The sequence below is a fragment of the Tachyglossus aculeatus genome, chromosome 6, assembly GCF_015852505.1.
Source record: "Tachyglossus aculeatus isolate mTacAcu1 chromosome 6, mTacAcu1.pri, whole genome shotgun sequence".
In the NCBI taxonomy this organism is placed as follows: Eukaryota; Metazoa; Chordata; class Mammalia; order Monotremata; family Tachyglossidae; genus Tachyglossus; species Tachyglossus aculeatus.
The window spans coordinates 42,335,483-42,351,480 of record NC_052071.1 but is presented as its reverse complement, the minus strand read 5'-3'; the positions used below and the strand labels follow the sequence as shown (position 1 = coordinate 42,351,480).

Below are 15,998 nucleotides of genomic sequence, written 5' to 3'. Positions count from 1 at the left end.
GCTCTGCACATAGTAAACGCTCAATAAATACGATTGATTGATTGATTGATAGAGGGGGAAACAGACGTTACAAGAAATAAGTGACAGAAACGTAAATAAATGCTGTGGGGCTGGGAGAGGGGATGAATAAAGGGAGTTAGGTAGGGTGATGCAGAAGGGAGTGGGAGAAGTGGAACAATCATTATTATTATTATTTATTAGATTATCCAGGAATGGAGGCCATTATTCATTCAGTCAGTCGTCATGTTTATTGAGCACTTACTGTGTGCAGAGCACTGTTCTAAGCGCTTGGAAAGTACAATTCGGCAACAGACAGAGACAATTCCTACCCAACAACGGGCTTACAGTCCATTACATCTCCTGTACTGGAGCTTAGGTAAATTTGAGGTCCCTCTATAAAACACCGAACTCTCATGGGTTCTAATCCCGGCTCTGCCACTTGATCATGGACAAGTCACTTTACCTCATCTGTAAAATGGGAAACAAGACTTTGAGCCCTACTTGGGACCGGGACTGTGTCCAACCTGATTTGCTTGTATCCACCTCAACTCTTAGTACAGTGCCTGACACATAATAAGTGCTTAACAAATACCATTATTATTATTATACCCCCTAGTTAAGATGAGGGGCTTAGTTTTCTTTCCACACAGCAGCCACCTGGGGACTTTGTTCCTTTTCAGCTCCCCTCAACCTTTCTTTCCTTCCATGTCTCCTGATGTGGAATCCTTGCAAGCTGAATCATGTGGGATCTGATTATTTTGTATCTACCCCAGCACTTAGTACAGTACTTGGCACATAGTAAGCGCTTAACAAATACCACAGTTATTATTATTACGTGGCACAAAGAAGTGAAATGACTTTCCCAGTGTGCAGTCGAAGTTACGAAAAATGGGATTAGAAATCAGGGATTTGTGGTGGGTTTTTATTGGTAGTTTAGCTCTCCTCTTTTTCTCTTTCCATCACCCCCTTTCATCTCTTTGCTTTCCCGTTCCTCTCTCCCCTCCTCCACCCCAAGAGGTAGATGATCTGTTCTCTGTATTCTTTCTATACAGAGGTCTTGGGCATGTAAGAGAAGGGACAGATGACAGACCCTGTAGCATAATTCTAATTTTAGCCTCAACACTAACCCATTGTATGCCATCAGGCACATTCTTCTGTCTCTTCTAATGGGAATGACCCAAATCACGAGAGGTCAGTGAGAAATAACTTAAAAAAAAAAAACCAACAGTGCCACATTTTGCTATTAAAGCACTGTGCCGACCAGAATTACAACAAGACATGTGGTATAGCCGTGCTGGTTGCAATCTCTTTTTCTGTAACAGAATCAGCCGTGGGAACAGTTTAAAGTTGAAGGGTGCAATAAAAAAGTTGCGAAAGAGCAGCTGCAAAAATGAAAAGGTGAAAAAGAGTTTTTCTTGGTCTTAACCACCACATCTTGCCTGGTCACGAAAGCGGAAAAAGGAATTTCAGGCTCATGTCTATATCCATATGATATTAAGAGCAGCCTGGACGTGAATCAGAGAAGCAGTATGGATAAAGCCTGGGCCCGGGAGTCAGAAGGTCATGGGTTCTAATCCCAGCCTCGTCACTTGTCTGCGATGTGACCTTGGGCAAGTCATTTCACTTCTCTGGGCCTCAGTTGCCTCACCTGTAAAATGGGGATTGAGACTATGAGCCCCACAAGGGACAGGGACTGTGTCCAACCCGATTTGCTTGTATCCACCCCAGTGCTAAGTATAGTGCCTGGCACATAGCAAGCACTTAACAAATATTATTATATTATTATTATTATTATTGTAAAGGGGCACTTCCTATCTTCCCATCCTAACTGGGAGCCCTTGAAAAAGAGATGAAAAAGACTATTCTCCGATTAACCTCGTAGGCCTGGATCTCATTTAGATCAGTTGTTCAGGAATAAGGAAAGAGTCGAACGGATCCAGGCTCATATGGTAGCAATTTCTGCATTCCGCGAAGCGGTCGGTTCTTGCACCATAAGTCAACAGGACCGTAGATGACATGTTATTGAAAGAATTAAGAAAAAACAGACTCGCAAAAAGTTTAACAGCTCTCTTTTGGGATCTCTTACGGCGGTTTAAAGCTCAGCACAATTCCCCCGTGAACTCGGTCAAATCGAATACAAGTCCCCCTTGGTGGACGCAGTGGCGACGTTGTGAGAAAAGGCAGGGCAGATGGAATCTATTGAGACGGAACCCGGTTTTCCATTAAAATGGCAAGTTGGGTTCCAGATCCTTTCCGCCTGAGCTACGTCCAGCCGCACAGTTGAACGGACCGTAGCTTTGTAGTGAAGCAGTGTGGCGTAGTGGATAGAACACAGCCCTGGGAGTCCAAAGAATGTGGGTTCTAATCCCAGCTCCGCCACTTGTCTTGCTGCGTGACCTCGGGCAAGTAACCTCTCCTCTCTGGGCTTCAGTGACCTCATCTGGAAAATGGGGATTTAAGAGTGTGTGCCCAGTGTGGGACAGGGACTGCGTCCAACCTGATTAACTTGTATCTACCCCGGCGCTTAGAACAGTGCTTGGTACAGAGTAAGCGCTTAACAAGTACCATTGTTGTTGTTATTATTCAGGAAAATTGAGCTGTGGTGAGCTTCCTGGGGTCTCTCACATCCAATCCGTCACCAAAACCTGCCGGTCTCACCTCCGCAACATCGCCAAGATCCGCCCTTTCCTCTCCATCCAAACCGCTACCCTACTGGTTCAATCTCTCATCCTATCCCAACTGGATTACTGCATCAGCCTCCTCTCTGATCTCCCATCCTCTTGTCTCGCCCCACTTCAGTCTATACTTCACACCGCTACCCGGATCATCTTTGTGCAGAAATGCTCTGGGCATGTTACTCCCCTCCTCAAAAATCTCCAGTGGATACCAGTCAACCTACACATCAGGCAAAAACTCCTCACTCTCGGCTTCAAGGCTGTCCATCCCCTCGCCCCCTCCTACCTCACCTCCCTTCTCTCCTTCTTCAGCTCAGCCCGCACCCTCCGTTCCTCTGCTGCTAACCTCCTCACTGGACCTCGTTCTCGCCTGTACCGCCGTCAGCCCCCGGCCCACGTCCTCCCCCTGGCCTGGAATGCCCTCCCTCCGCACATCCGCCAAGCTAGCTCTCTTCCTCCCTTCAAAGCCCCAATTAGAGCTCACCTCTTCCAGGAGGCCTTCCCAGACTGAGCCCCCCTCCTTCCTCTCCCCCTCCCCATCCCCCCCGCCCTACCTCCTTCCCCTCCCCACAGCACCTTTATATATGTTTGTACAGATTTATTACTCTATTTATTTTACTTGTACATATTTACTATTCTATTTATTTTATTTTGTTAATGATGTGCATCTAACTTTGCTTCTATTTATTCTGATGACTTGACACCTGTTCACATGTTTTGTTTTGTTGTCTGTCTCCCCCTTCTAGACTGTCAGTCCGTTGTTGAGTAGGGACCGTCTCTATATGTTGCCGACTTGTACTTCCCAAGCGCCTAGTACAGTGCTCTGCACACAGTAAGCGCTCAATAAATACGATTGAATGAATGAATGAATGAATGAATGAATGAATGCCATGCTCTCCCCCAGCCTCAGCCCAAAATCTGGGAATCCCCAAACCACTATCAGCCCTGGGAGTTTGGGCTTGCAAAAGAATCTTAACCTGTAAGTCTGAAACCACGAAGGAAAAAAAGTACCTTAAGGGAGAACAACCTGGATGCGTAAAATTTGGATTTTGGAAACCGGTGTCTTGGTGGTTTTGTTTTGGAAAGGGGTGTGTGTTTGTTTTTGTTTTTTGGGTGGTGAAGGGTGGTTGCACTTGCCAGTAACTTTAGCCTGAATGGATTTTGGAGCACAACTTTAGGAATTGATTCAGTCGTATTTCTTGAGCGCTTTCTGTGTGCAGAGCACTGTACTAAGAACTTAGGAGAGTACAATACAACAATAAACTGGCACATTCCCTGCACACAGTGAGCTTACCGTCTAGAAGGGGATACAGACATTAATGTAAATAAATTGGGTTGTCTTATTTTCTCTATCTCCCCCCTCTCCTTCTCTTCCTTTTCCCCCTCTTTCATTCATTCATTCAGTCGTATTTATTGAGCACTTACTGTGTACAGAGCACTGTACTAAGCACTTGGGAGAGTACAGTTTAACAATAAACAGACACACCTCTTGCCCACAAAGAGCTTACAGTCTAGAGGGTACGCAGACATAATATAAATAAATAAATGACAACTATGAACCCAAGTGCTGTGGGGCTGGGATGGGGGGAATGAATAAAGGGATAACTGCACTAAGCGCTTGGGAGAGTACAATATAACAATGAACAGACACATTCCCTGCCCCCAGTGAGCTTCTATCTCTCCTCCCTCCTCTCTCTCCCTCATCACAAACCCGTGATATTCAAGGGGATAAAGGAAGAATTCTGGGTTACCACCCCCGTGCTATCCAGGCGGAAAACCAGAAAAAACCTGAAGCTAACAGTTGGTCCTTTATTCTAAAACCTCATTCATGTCAACACAGCAAACCGACCCCCTACAGCTTCCGTGAATTCCACGGAAGTGCGCTCAGAGGCCTCTAGGTCCCAACATCTTTCCTATTTGCCTTGTCTTACGAAAACTCTCATGATTTAGTTTTCCAATGAGCAAACAGCATTTCAAACAGATAGCTCGTGTGTTTATAAGGAAATTACTAATATACTGTAGTGGGATACCCATCGTCCCGCCTCCTTGGCTGAGCTCTTACAATTTTTCAAAACCTCAAACCATTGATTTTGCTGCGGGCCAAGCAGCGTCGTTGGCTGCATTGAGCTGAGCGCTGCCAAAAGCAATCTTGTGGGATATCGATACTCAGAGGTCTTCATATGAGGCCTCCAGTAAAGAAAGTTTACTCTAGGGTTGTTTCAAAGCTACAAACTCTCTTTTCATGACTCTTTCCCAAAATGGGTGAAAGCAGTTGTTGAAACAACACCCGACTGTTTATCGTTGCCGATGTGGTAATAGGGTAAAGTACGCCACCGACGTTTTCATGAATCTTAGCTTTAGCACTGCACTGAGCGCTTGGGAGGGTCCAACTGAAGTAGCAGACATGATCCCTGCCCTCAAGGAGATTGGAATCTAATAGCAATAAAAATTGTGGTGGTTGTTAAGTGCTTACCCTGTGCCAAGCACTGTCCTAAGCACTGGGAGCGTGGCTTAGTGGACAGAGCATGGGCTTTGGAGTCAGAGGCCATGGGTTCAAATCCCGGCTCCGCCAGTTGTCAGCTGTGTGACTTTGAGCAAGTCACTTAACTTCTCTGTGCCTCAGTGACCTCATCTGTAAAATGTGGATAAAGACTGTGAGCACCCCATGGGACAACCTGATCACCTTGTAATCTCCCCAGCACCTAGAACAGTGTTTTGCACATAGCGCCTAATAAATGCCATTATCATTATTATCACTGGGGTAGGTACAAGAAAATGAAGTCCCACATCGGGCTCACAGTCTAAGTAGGAATTCAGACAGGGGGGAGACAAATGCTGAAATAAATTCCAGATGATAGAAATAGGTAATTGAGAATAAAGATGTATATGTAAGGGTGCCAAAGCACTGAAGAAGCAGTTGAGGTGATAATGGGTGAGGAGATAGGGAATTAGAATTATTACCGTATTTGTTAAGTGCTCACTATGTGTCAAGCACTGTTCTAAGTGCTGGAGTAGGTACAAATTAATCAGGTCGGATACAGTCCTGTCTCACAAGGGGCTCACAGTCTATGGAGGAGGGAGAATGAGGTATTGAATCCCCATTTTATAGTTGAGGAAACTGTCCCCCTCTCCATCCCCCGTCTTACCTCCTTCCCTTCCCCACAGCACCTGTATATATGTATATATGTTTGTACATATTTATTACTCTATTTATTTATTTTACTTGTACATATCTATTCTATTTATTTTATTTTGTTAATATGTTTGGTTTTGTTCTCTGTCTCCCCCTTCTAGACTGTGAGCCCACTGTTGGGTAGGGACTGTATCTATATGTTGCCAACTTGTACTTCCCAAGCGCTTGGTACAGTGCTCTGCACACAGTAAGTGCTCAATAAATACGATTGATTGATTGATTAATTAAGAGACTTGCCCAGGGTTGCACAGCAGGCAATTATGGTATTTGTTAAGCGCTTACTGTATGCCAGGCACTGTACTAAGCACTGGGGTGGATACAGTCCCTGTCCCTCATGGGGCTCACAGTCTTAATCCTCACTTTACAGATGAGTTAACTGAATCACAGAGAAGTGAAGTGATTTACCTAAGGCCACACAGCAGACAAGTGGCAGAGCTGGGATTAGAGCTCATGTCCTTCTGACTTCAGGCCTGTGCTCTGTCCTCTAGGCCACGCTGCTTAATCAGGGAAATCCTCCTAAAGGAGATTTATTCAATCATATTTCATTGTCGTATTTATCGAGCGCTTACTGTGTACAGAGCACTGTACTAAGCGCTTGGGAAGTTCAAATCGGCAACATATAGGGACGGTCCCTACCCACCAACGAACTCACGGTCTAGAAGGGGGAAAGGAGATGAGGTAGTGAGGTAATAAGTAGCATGGATATGTTTATAGGCTTTATATTTTCGTGTGGGCCTTTATGATTAAAAATGTAGTGGTAGATCAAAATGGCTGTGGTCCTAGCTCCTTTCTCTTATTATAATTGTAGTTTTTTCTGCTTATGAATCTTTTCCAGGAGTAAATCCTCATTCCCCTACCGTTTCAGGGGGATATGAAATTCCCCTTCATTTCCCTACCTAGTGGAATATTATTATTTAACGTGTGTTGAGTGTCAACATTAGGGCTAAGTATTATATAGGAAATTACAACTGTGTTATTGCAGTTCCGATGTGCAGCTGTTTGGCAACTGCCGTGTTTCACCCCAGGCATAAAAACCTTAGTTGTTTTTGACTCTTTGCAGCGCTCCACCCCCCACATCCAGTCAGTTGCCTAATTGCCCCTTTAACAACAACTGTGATTCAAGGACTTTTCCTTTGTTCTGCTGGGAAAGTTGTCCAGGCCCTCTTGGATCTTTCCTAAACTCTTCCAGGCCACTTACTCATTCGCGGTTGAGAGAGAGAGAGAGAGAGGGAGAGGGTGATGTCACTGCTGGGTTTCCCAGGTTGTGAAAGCCCAAGAAGAACAAATATTAAACAGGTTCTAATTCCGGCTCTGACCTCTTGTCTGCTGTGTGCCCTTGGACAAGTCATTTCACTTTTCTGGGCCTCACTTACCTCATCTGTAGAAGGGAAATTAAGACTGTGAGCCCCATGTGGGACAGAGACTGTTCAAACTGATCAGCTTGTATTCATTCATTCATTCAATCATATTGAATGTGGACCACCCCCTTCTCCTCAACACGTTATCTGACCTTGGCTTCACAGACTCCGTCCTCTCCTGGTTCTCCTCTTATCTCTCCGGTCGTTCTTTCTCAGTCTCTTTTGCAGGCTCCTCCTCCCCCTCCCATCCTCTTACTGTGGGGGTTCCCCAAGGTTCAGTGCTTGGTCCCCTTCTGTTCTCAATCTACACTCACTCCCTTGGTGACCTCATTCGCTCCCACGGCTTCAACTATCATCTCTACGCTGATGACACCCAGATCTACATCTCTGCCCCTGCTCTCTCCCCCTCCCTCCAGGCTCGCATCTCCTCCTGCCTTCAGGACATCTCCATCTGGATGTCCGCCCGCCACCTAAAGCTCAACATGTCGAAGACTGAGCTCCTTGTCTTCCCTCCCAAACCTTGTCCTCTCCCTGACTTTCCCATCTCTGTTGACGGCACTACCATCCTTCCCGTCTCACAAGCCCGCAACCTTGGTGTCATCCTCGACTCCGCTCTCTCATTCACCCCTCACATCCAAGCCGTCACCAAAACCTGCCGGTCTCAGCTCCGCAACATTGCCAAGATCCGCCCCTTCCTCTCCATCCAAACTGCTACCCTGCTCATTCAAGCTCTCATCCTATCCCGTCTGGACTACTGCACTAGCCTTCTCTCTGATCTCCCATCCTCGTGTCTCTCTCCACTTCAATCCATACTTCATGCTGCTGCCCGGATTATCTTTGTCCAGAAACGCTCTGGACATATTACTCCCCTCCTCAAAAACCTCCAATGGCTACCGATCAATCTGCGCATCAAGCAGAAACTCCTCACCCTGGGCTTCAAGGCTCTCCATCACCTCGCCCCCTCCTACCTCACCTCCCTTCTCTCCTTCTACTGCCCAGCCCGCACCCTCCGCTCCTCCACCACTAATCTCCTCACTGTACCTCGCTCTCGCCTGTCCCGCCATCGACCCCCGGCCCACGTCATCCCCCGGGCCTGGAATGCCCTCCCTCTGCCCATCCGCCAAGCTAGCTCTCTTCCTCCCTTCAAGGCCCTGCTGAGAGCTCACCTCCTCCAGGAGGCCTTCCCAGACTGAGCCCCTTCTTTCCTCTCCCCCTCGTCCCCCTCTCCATCCCCCCGTCTTACCTCCTTCCCTTCCCCACAGCACCTGTATATATGTATATATGGTTGTACATATTTATTACTCTATTTATTTATTTATTTATTTATTTTACTTGTACATTTCTATCCTACTTATTTTATTTTGTTGGTATGTTTGGTTCAGTTCTCTGTCTCCCCCTTTTAGACTGTGAGCCCACTGTTGGGTAGGGACTGTCTCTATGTGATGCCAATTTGTACTTCCCAAGCGCTTAGTACAGTGCTCTGCACATAGTAAGCGCTCAATAAATACGATTGATTGATTGATTGATTGATTTATTGAGCGCTTACTGTGTGCAGAGCACTGTACTAAGCGCTTGGGAAGTACAAGTTGGCAACATAGAGAGACGGTCCCTAACCCAATCACAGGCTCACAGTCTAGAAGGGGGAGACAGACAACAAAACAAAACATGTAGACAGGTGTCAGAATCGTCAGAACAAATGCAATTAAAGCTAGATGCACATCATTAACAAAATAAAATAAATAGAATAGTAAATATGTACAAGTAAAATAAATAATCTGTACAAATATATATACAGATTCTGTGGGGAGGGGAAGAAGGTGGGGATGGGGAGGAGGAGAGGAAAAAGGGGGCTCAGTCTGGGAAGGCCTCTTGGAGGACATGAGCTCTCAGTAGGGCTTTGAAGGGAGGAAGAGAGCTAGTTTGGTGGATGTGTGTGGATTCATTTACTGATCATTGCCCTCGTAGGACTTCTAATGCAGTGGTAAGAGAGAGAAGACCGTGGACTGTAGTTTCATCCCCCCATCTTGAGAAGGCTTTGAGGGGGAGGGATGAGGAGAGAAGACCATATTCATAGGTTGTGGCGATGGGATCCCTGGTTTAGGCTGGTTCACCTAGGCCTCCATCATCTTTCACATCGTTGCGTTGGAGAAGAGCAGTTGCAAATGGCAATCCAAACAGATTTTCAGGATATAGTCTTCTTGAAGCATTCCACAGCTCATTGGTGTTCTGTTACAGGCCAACAGTATAGGGTTAATCTGGACACTTCTCCTTAAACTGTTTCATTCAGGTGAATATTCAGGAAAAGAATTTCCACGCCTCCCACAGTAACTCATTTCTGGAGCTCACAGCCCGTAGACTGAGAGTTCTTCCGTATTTTTATGTCTAAATTACATCAGGCCAGATGTGTTATAAGCCCATTTCCTCTTGTTGCGTCCTTAGCCTCCTCGAAATAATAATACTTAGTATCTTTGAAGGGCCTGATTAAATTACCCGCAGTCTTCTCTAGGCTAATTAATCTCACGTCCTTCAATTTTTCCACAAGAGATCTTTTTATCCTACCTCTTGGTTCACTTTAATAATAATAATAATAATAATAATGGCATTTATTAAGCGCTTACTATGTGCAAAGCAATGTTCTAAGCTCTGGGGAGGTTACAGGGTGATCAGGTTGTCCCACAGGGGGCTCACAGTCTTAATCCCCATTTTACAGATGAGGGAACTGAGGCCCAGAGAAGTTAAGTAACTTGACCAAAGTCACACAGCTGACAATTGATGGGGCCAGGATTTGAACCCATGACCTCTTACTCCAAAGCCCGGGTTCTTTACACTGAGCCATACTGCTTTAGATATCAGGGGCAAGGAAGCCTTGCTGTGGTCAAGATATATTGCCTCAACTATTTCTCTTTCAGCTGCTAGGCCTATTGCTATCATTTCAAAGAAATTACTGTAGCATCAGTCTGACAGTATTTATTCTCCATGAAGCCATGTTGATATTCCCCAGTACATTGTACTCTCCTAGGTGTTTACAAACTGAATTTTTTCTTCATTTTTTTTCCAGTATTTTACCAGATAAGGAAGTGAAACTGTTCAGTTTATGCTTGTAGGAAGCTTCTTTTTTTTTCTTTTTTTTTACGGTTAGGAAATCTGTTCGCCTTTGTTCATTTTCCCCGTTCATCACCACATTCCTTGAGTTTTAAAATGATCTTTCAATATCCGATAACTCCCTAATCCTCATTTTTTCCATCCTGAATTCAGGGAAAATAATATGCACAAACCTCACAGGGATGTGGAGATTGAAATAACGTTTTTGAGGAGGGTTTTGAGAAAAAACTCGAAAGGTTTTGTTTTTGTAATTGCTTGCTGGTACGGTATACCTCCGGACCTCCTTCATACTGGGCTGAACTCTCTCGTTCTGTCTTTTTTGTCTTCTCCTGCAAGTGTATTGAAGGAGGTGTATAGAGCCTTCAATCCAGAAGCCGTGGTTGTGCAGCTGGGGGCCGATACGATGGCCGGAGACCCCATGTGCTCTTTTAACATGACTCCAGTGGGGATCGGCAAGTGTCTGAACTACATCCTAAAGTGGCAGCTGGCTACCCTCGTCCTGGGTGGAGGTAAGCACAAACAGTGTCATCCAGACGGGTTAATCTCCCTTCCTCTATGGAGAAAACCTTCCTGCAGTGAATAGTGTCCTCTTATAATAGTAATAATAATCATGAAAGTATTCGTCTTGGCATCGTTAAGCGCTTACTAAGTGCCAACCACTGTACCGAGCCCTGGAATAGATACAGGGTAATCAGGATGGACACAGTCCCTGTCCCATAAGGGGCTCACTGTCCAAACGGAAGGGAGAACAGGGATCGAATCACCATTGCCACAGGATGAGGAAACTGAGGCAAAGGGAACTTGGTCCTAGGTCACTCTGCAGGCAATAATAATAATAATTTTGGTATTTGTTAAGCGCCTGCTCTGTGCCAGGCACTATACTAAGTGCTGGGGTGGATGCAAGCAAATCGGGTCGGACACAGTCCCTGTCCCACATGGGGCTCACAGTCTCAATCCCCACAGTCTCAGTTAGTTACAGATGAAGTAATTGAGGCCCAGAGAAGTGAAGTGATTTGCCCAAGGTCACACAGCGGACATGTGATGGAGCCAGGATTAGAACCCCTGAGCTTCTGAGTACCAGGTCCGGGCTCTATGCATTATACCATCTTGCTTCTCTGGCAAGTGGTGGAATCAGGATTCAAACTCAGATCCTCTGATTCCCAGTCCTTTGCTCTTTCCACTAAGCCATGTTGGTGGTGGCTTGCCTGGACCCTCTAGACTGTAGGTTGGTTGTGGGCAGGGAATGTATCTATTTATTGTTGTGTTGTACTCTTCCAAGCGCTTAGTACTGTGCTCTGCAGACAATAAATGTAATTGAATGAATAAATGGACCCCATGTGGAACAGAGTAGCAGCAGAATAATAATAATAATAATAATAGCCATTATTATAGTGCTTGGCACACAGTAAGTGCATAACAAATCCCATAATAATGATGAATAATTATTACTATATGAGTAATAATATAATTATCATTACTATATTATTGTTATTATTATAGGATTTGTTGTGCACTTACTGTGTTCCAAGCACTATAATAAATGCTTGGGTAGATACAGTGCAATCAGATCAGTCAGGGTCCCTGTCCCATGTGGTGCCTTCAGTCTGAGAGAGAGGGAGAATGGGTATTTAATACCCATTTTACAGTTGATGAAACGGAGGCACTGAGAGGTTAGGGACTTACCCAAAGTCACCCAGCTGGCAAATTGGTAAATTGGGATTAAAACATGGGCCTCCAGACTCCGAGGTCTATGTTTTTTCTACTAGGCCTCGGTAATTTTCTTCCAGATGGAGGGAGGAAATATTTTTTCCCTGTAAGATTTGGGAAATGCACCAGAGCGCCAGTGAAAGAACCCAAATCTCTTTAACTTCTCTGGGACTCAGTTACCTTGTTTGTGAAACGGAGATTAAGACTGTAAGCCTCATGTGGGACATGGACTGTGTCCAACCCAATTAACTTGTATCTGTCCTGGCACGTAGTATAGTGCCTGGCACAAGGTAAAGTGTTTAACAAATACCATAAAAAAAAGAGGTTGACCTGGCAGAAAGGAAGCCCAGGATCGTATTCCGTGAGTTCCCTTCACTGGCATGAACTCCTTGGCAAACTCTAGTCAAAGCCTCCATTCCTTTAGCATAGGTCCGAGGTTAACATTTGCCTGCCACTTTCTGAGAAGACCCAGAACTTTGATCCGCCTTCTCTGTGGTGTTTGATTCACAGCTTTAATGAAGCTTAGGTTGGAGCTTTTCTTTAGAAGTTAGCACTAAAACTCAAATTATTTCTGGTATGTTTGGTTAGACCAAAGGATGGTCTGGGGAAAAAGTTTGGATATGTTACAGAAAGCAAAATTCAGATATTCAATAGGAGCCTCTTGGGTATTTTTTGCCTTCACTGGGTTGTTCTGATGTTTTACGTTACTTAGTGGTCAGAAAATAAGCTGAGTCTTTTCAATGGAAACATTTATACATTTGTGAAAGGATCCTTTGTATTAGGATATAATGACCTCAGCCACCTCTGAAGATGCCTTGCTTAGACTATCATGTCTGAATGGCTGCAATCTTTATTTCACGGTTTGTGCTAGTAAAATGGAGTGGTTGAGTGCTCCAGTGTAAATTTAATATCGATGTCCTCGCATGGATGCTAATTGATCACTCTCCAGATTATTTTGATTTCTAGAACCCCCAGTTGAGCGTGGAGCCTGGGAGTCAGGGGACCTGGGTTCTAATCCCGACTCTGCCAATGTTTTGTTGTGTGACCTTGGGCAAGTCACTTCATTTCTCTGGGCCTCAGTTCTTCTCTTCTCCCTCCTACTTACAGTACTGGGCACATAGTAAGTGCTTAATGAGTAATATTAGCATTATTACTTAGACTGTGAGCCCCATGTGACACAGGGACTGTGTCCAACCCTTTGTCTCTGGGTCTCTGCGCATGTTGATTCTGTCTCTTCCTCTCTCTTGTAGTTCCTTCTTTCTCCCCTCTCTCCGTCTTCTCTGTCTCTATGTCTCAGTATCTCTCTGCATCTCTGCTCACCTCTGATTCTGTCTCTTACTTCTCCCCTCTTTAGCTCCTTCTCTCTCTCCTCTGTTCTGTTTCCCTCTGTCTCCATGCCTGTCTCCACACGTCTCTGTGTCTCTCTGTTCACCTCTTACTGCTTCCCTCTCCTCATCACTTTAGTTCCTTCTCTCCCTTCCTCTGTCTCCATGTCTATGGGGAAGCAGCGTGGCTTAGTGGAAGGAGCACGGGCTTGGGAGTCAGAGGTCACGGGTTCTAATCCTGGCTCCACAACTTGTCAGTTGTGTGACAGTCAGAGCGCTTAGTTCAGTGCTGTGCACACAGTAAGCGCTCAATATGAATGACTTCAGGCAAGTCACTTAACCTGTCTGCTAATTCTGGTGTATCGTACCCTCCCAAGTGCTTAGTGCAATGTCCTGCACATAGTAAGCTCTAAATACATACGACTGACTGGTACCGGAAGCCCCACTCACATATCTTCTTGATTCAAGAGAGCTAAAACACTTTAAACTAGTCTATCTCCCCACTTCTAGACTGTAAGCCCGGTGTGGGTAGGGATTGTCTCTCTTTATTGCTGAATTGTACTTTCCGAGTGCTTAGTACAGTACTCTGCACCCAATAAATACGATTGAATGAATGAATGGCCAGAGTTGGTGACAAGCAGAGGCAACCCCATATTGACCGGACAGGATCTGACGGGTCCTAAGGGTCAGAAAGGGGGGAAAAAGCCCAGAAGTTTCCAGAACAGCTCTTCCTCTGGAGCCCTGAGGTGGAACCTGTCCCTATCCCCGTCTCAGCGGTTACGGCCCTCTGAATTCTGGCAATAATAATAGTAATTATTATTATTATATTATTATTATTATTATTATGTAATAATTATTATGATTAGAAGCTGCATGGCTCAGTGGAAAGAGCCCAGGCTTGGGAGTCAGAGGTCATGGGTTCAGTCCTGGCTCCGCCACTTGTCAGCTGTGTGACTTTGGGCAAGTCACTTTACTTCTCTGTGCCTCAGTTCCCTCATCTGTAAAATGGGCATGAAGATTGTGAGCCCCACGTGGGACAACCTGATTACCTTATTTTCCCCCCATTGCTTAGAACAGTGCTTAGCACATAGTAAGTGCTTAACAAATGCCATTATTATTATTATTGTAATAATTATGGTATTTGTTAAGCGCTTACTGTGTGCCACACACTGTACTAAGCACCGAGGTGGATACAAGCATATCGGGCTGAACACAGTCCCTGTCCCACGTGGGGCTCACAGTCTCAATCCCCATTTTCCAGATGAGGTAACTGAGGCACAGAGAAGTGAAGTGACTTATCCAAGGTCACACAGCAGACAAGTGGCGGAACCGGGATCAGAACCCATGACCTTCTGATTCGGGCCTGCACAGTATCCACTATGCCATGCCACTCCTCAGGCAGTACTTCTTTGGCCGCAGGCCTTTCCCTGGAAGTTCCTCCTGTTGACCCCCAGCATTCCTGGCAAACCCCAGCTTCCCGTGCCTCCTCCCTTTAGATTCCTAGTCGGAACTCTTCTTCCCACGCCTGTCCCCTTCAGATGCCCAGTATGGCCCCCTCCTTCTCCTTGGGTTCTGGGATTTCCTCTCACTTGCTTTGCACCTCCTACCTTGCCCAAAACCTCCCCCGGAATTGGCTGGGGTCTAGCTGATGTCACCAGCGGAGTGATTGGCATCCTGTGCAAAAGGGCTTTTCCCTTGGGCGGGCGCCTGAGGAGGAATTTTTTCTCCATTCTGGAAACTTCCCGGGCCTTACCCCCTTTCCGACCCTCGGGAGCACTGTACTAAGCGCTTGGGAAGTACAAGTCGGCAACATATAGAGACGGTTCCTACCCAACAATGGGCTCACAGTCTAGAGCCCTTGTCACAAGTCACACTTGTCAGCTGTGTAACAGCTGACTTTGGGTAAGTCACTTAACTTCTCTGCCTCAATTATCTCATCTGTAAAATGGGGATTAAGACTGTGAGCCCCACTTGGGACAACCTGATAAGATTGTGTATACCCCAGCACTTAGAACAGTGCTCAGCACATAGTAAGCGCTTAACAGATACCATTATTATTGTTATTATGGGGTTGCCTCCACTCGTCACCAACTCTGGCATGTCCTTATACTCTGCCACTTCCCCTAGATGTAATTTATTTTCACGTCTGTCTTCTCCACTAGACTTTAAACTCCTTGAGGGTGGGAATCATGCCTACCAGCTCTATTGTACTCTCCCCAAAACAAAAAAAATGCTGTGCATAGTAAAGGAATAACATTTCCTTCTCATCTTCTATTCCATTCAATCAATCAGTCAATCAATTCATGGTATTTATTGAGCATTAACTCTCTGCAAAGCACTGTATTAAGCACAAGGGAAGGCACTGGCTACCAATAGATGTTAAATAAAATCGATTCCCAATGTCGTCATATAGCACTGTTGTATAATTCTTGTTTCCAGATAACAGTCAGTCAGTTGAATTTATTAAGTGCTTTACTGCATGCGGAGCACTGTACTAAGCGCTTGGAGAGTATAATACAGTACAACAGGAGCCTTGCATATCATTGATTTCCCTTACTGGGAAACAGTGTGGCTTAGAGGAAAGAGCACGGGCCGAAGAGTCAGGGGATCTGGGTTCTAATCCTGGCTCTGCCACTTG

General features: G+C 45.5%; 1 protein-coding gene across 1 annotated transcript in view; it reads left to right on the top strand.

The window, feature by feature from the left end:
* HDAC8 (histone deacetylase 8) overlaps nucleotides 1-15,998 on the top strand; it is a 114,214-nt gene that overhangs the window by 45,237 nt on the left and 52,979 nt on the right. Inside the window, exon 8 of the mRNA XM_038747768.1 lies at nucleotides 10,665-10,837. Coding sequence (XP_038603696.1) covers nucleotides 10,665-10,837 — 173 coding nt within the window. The remainder of the gene's footprint in view (nucleotides 1-10,664; nucleotides 10,838-15,998) is intronic.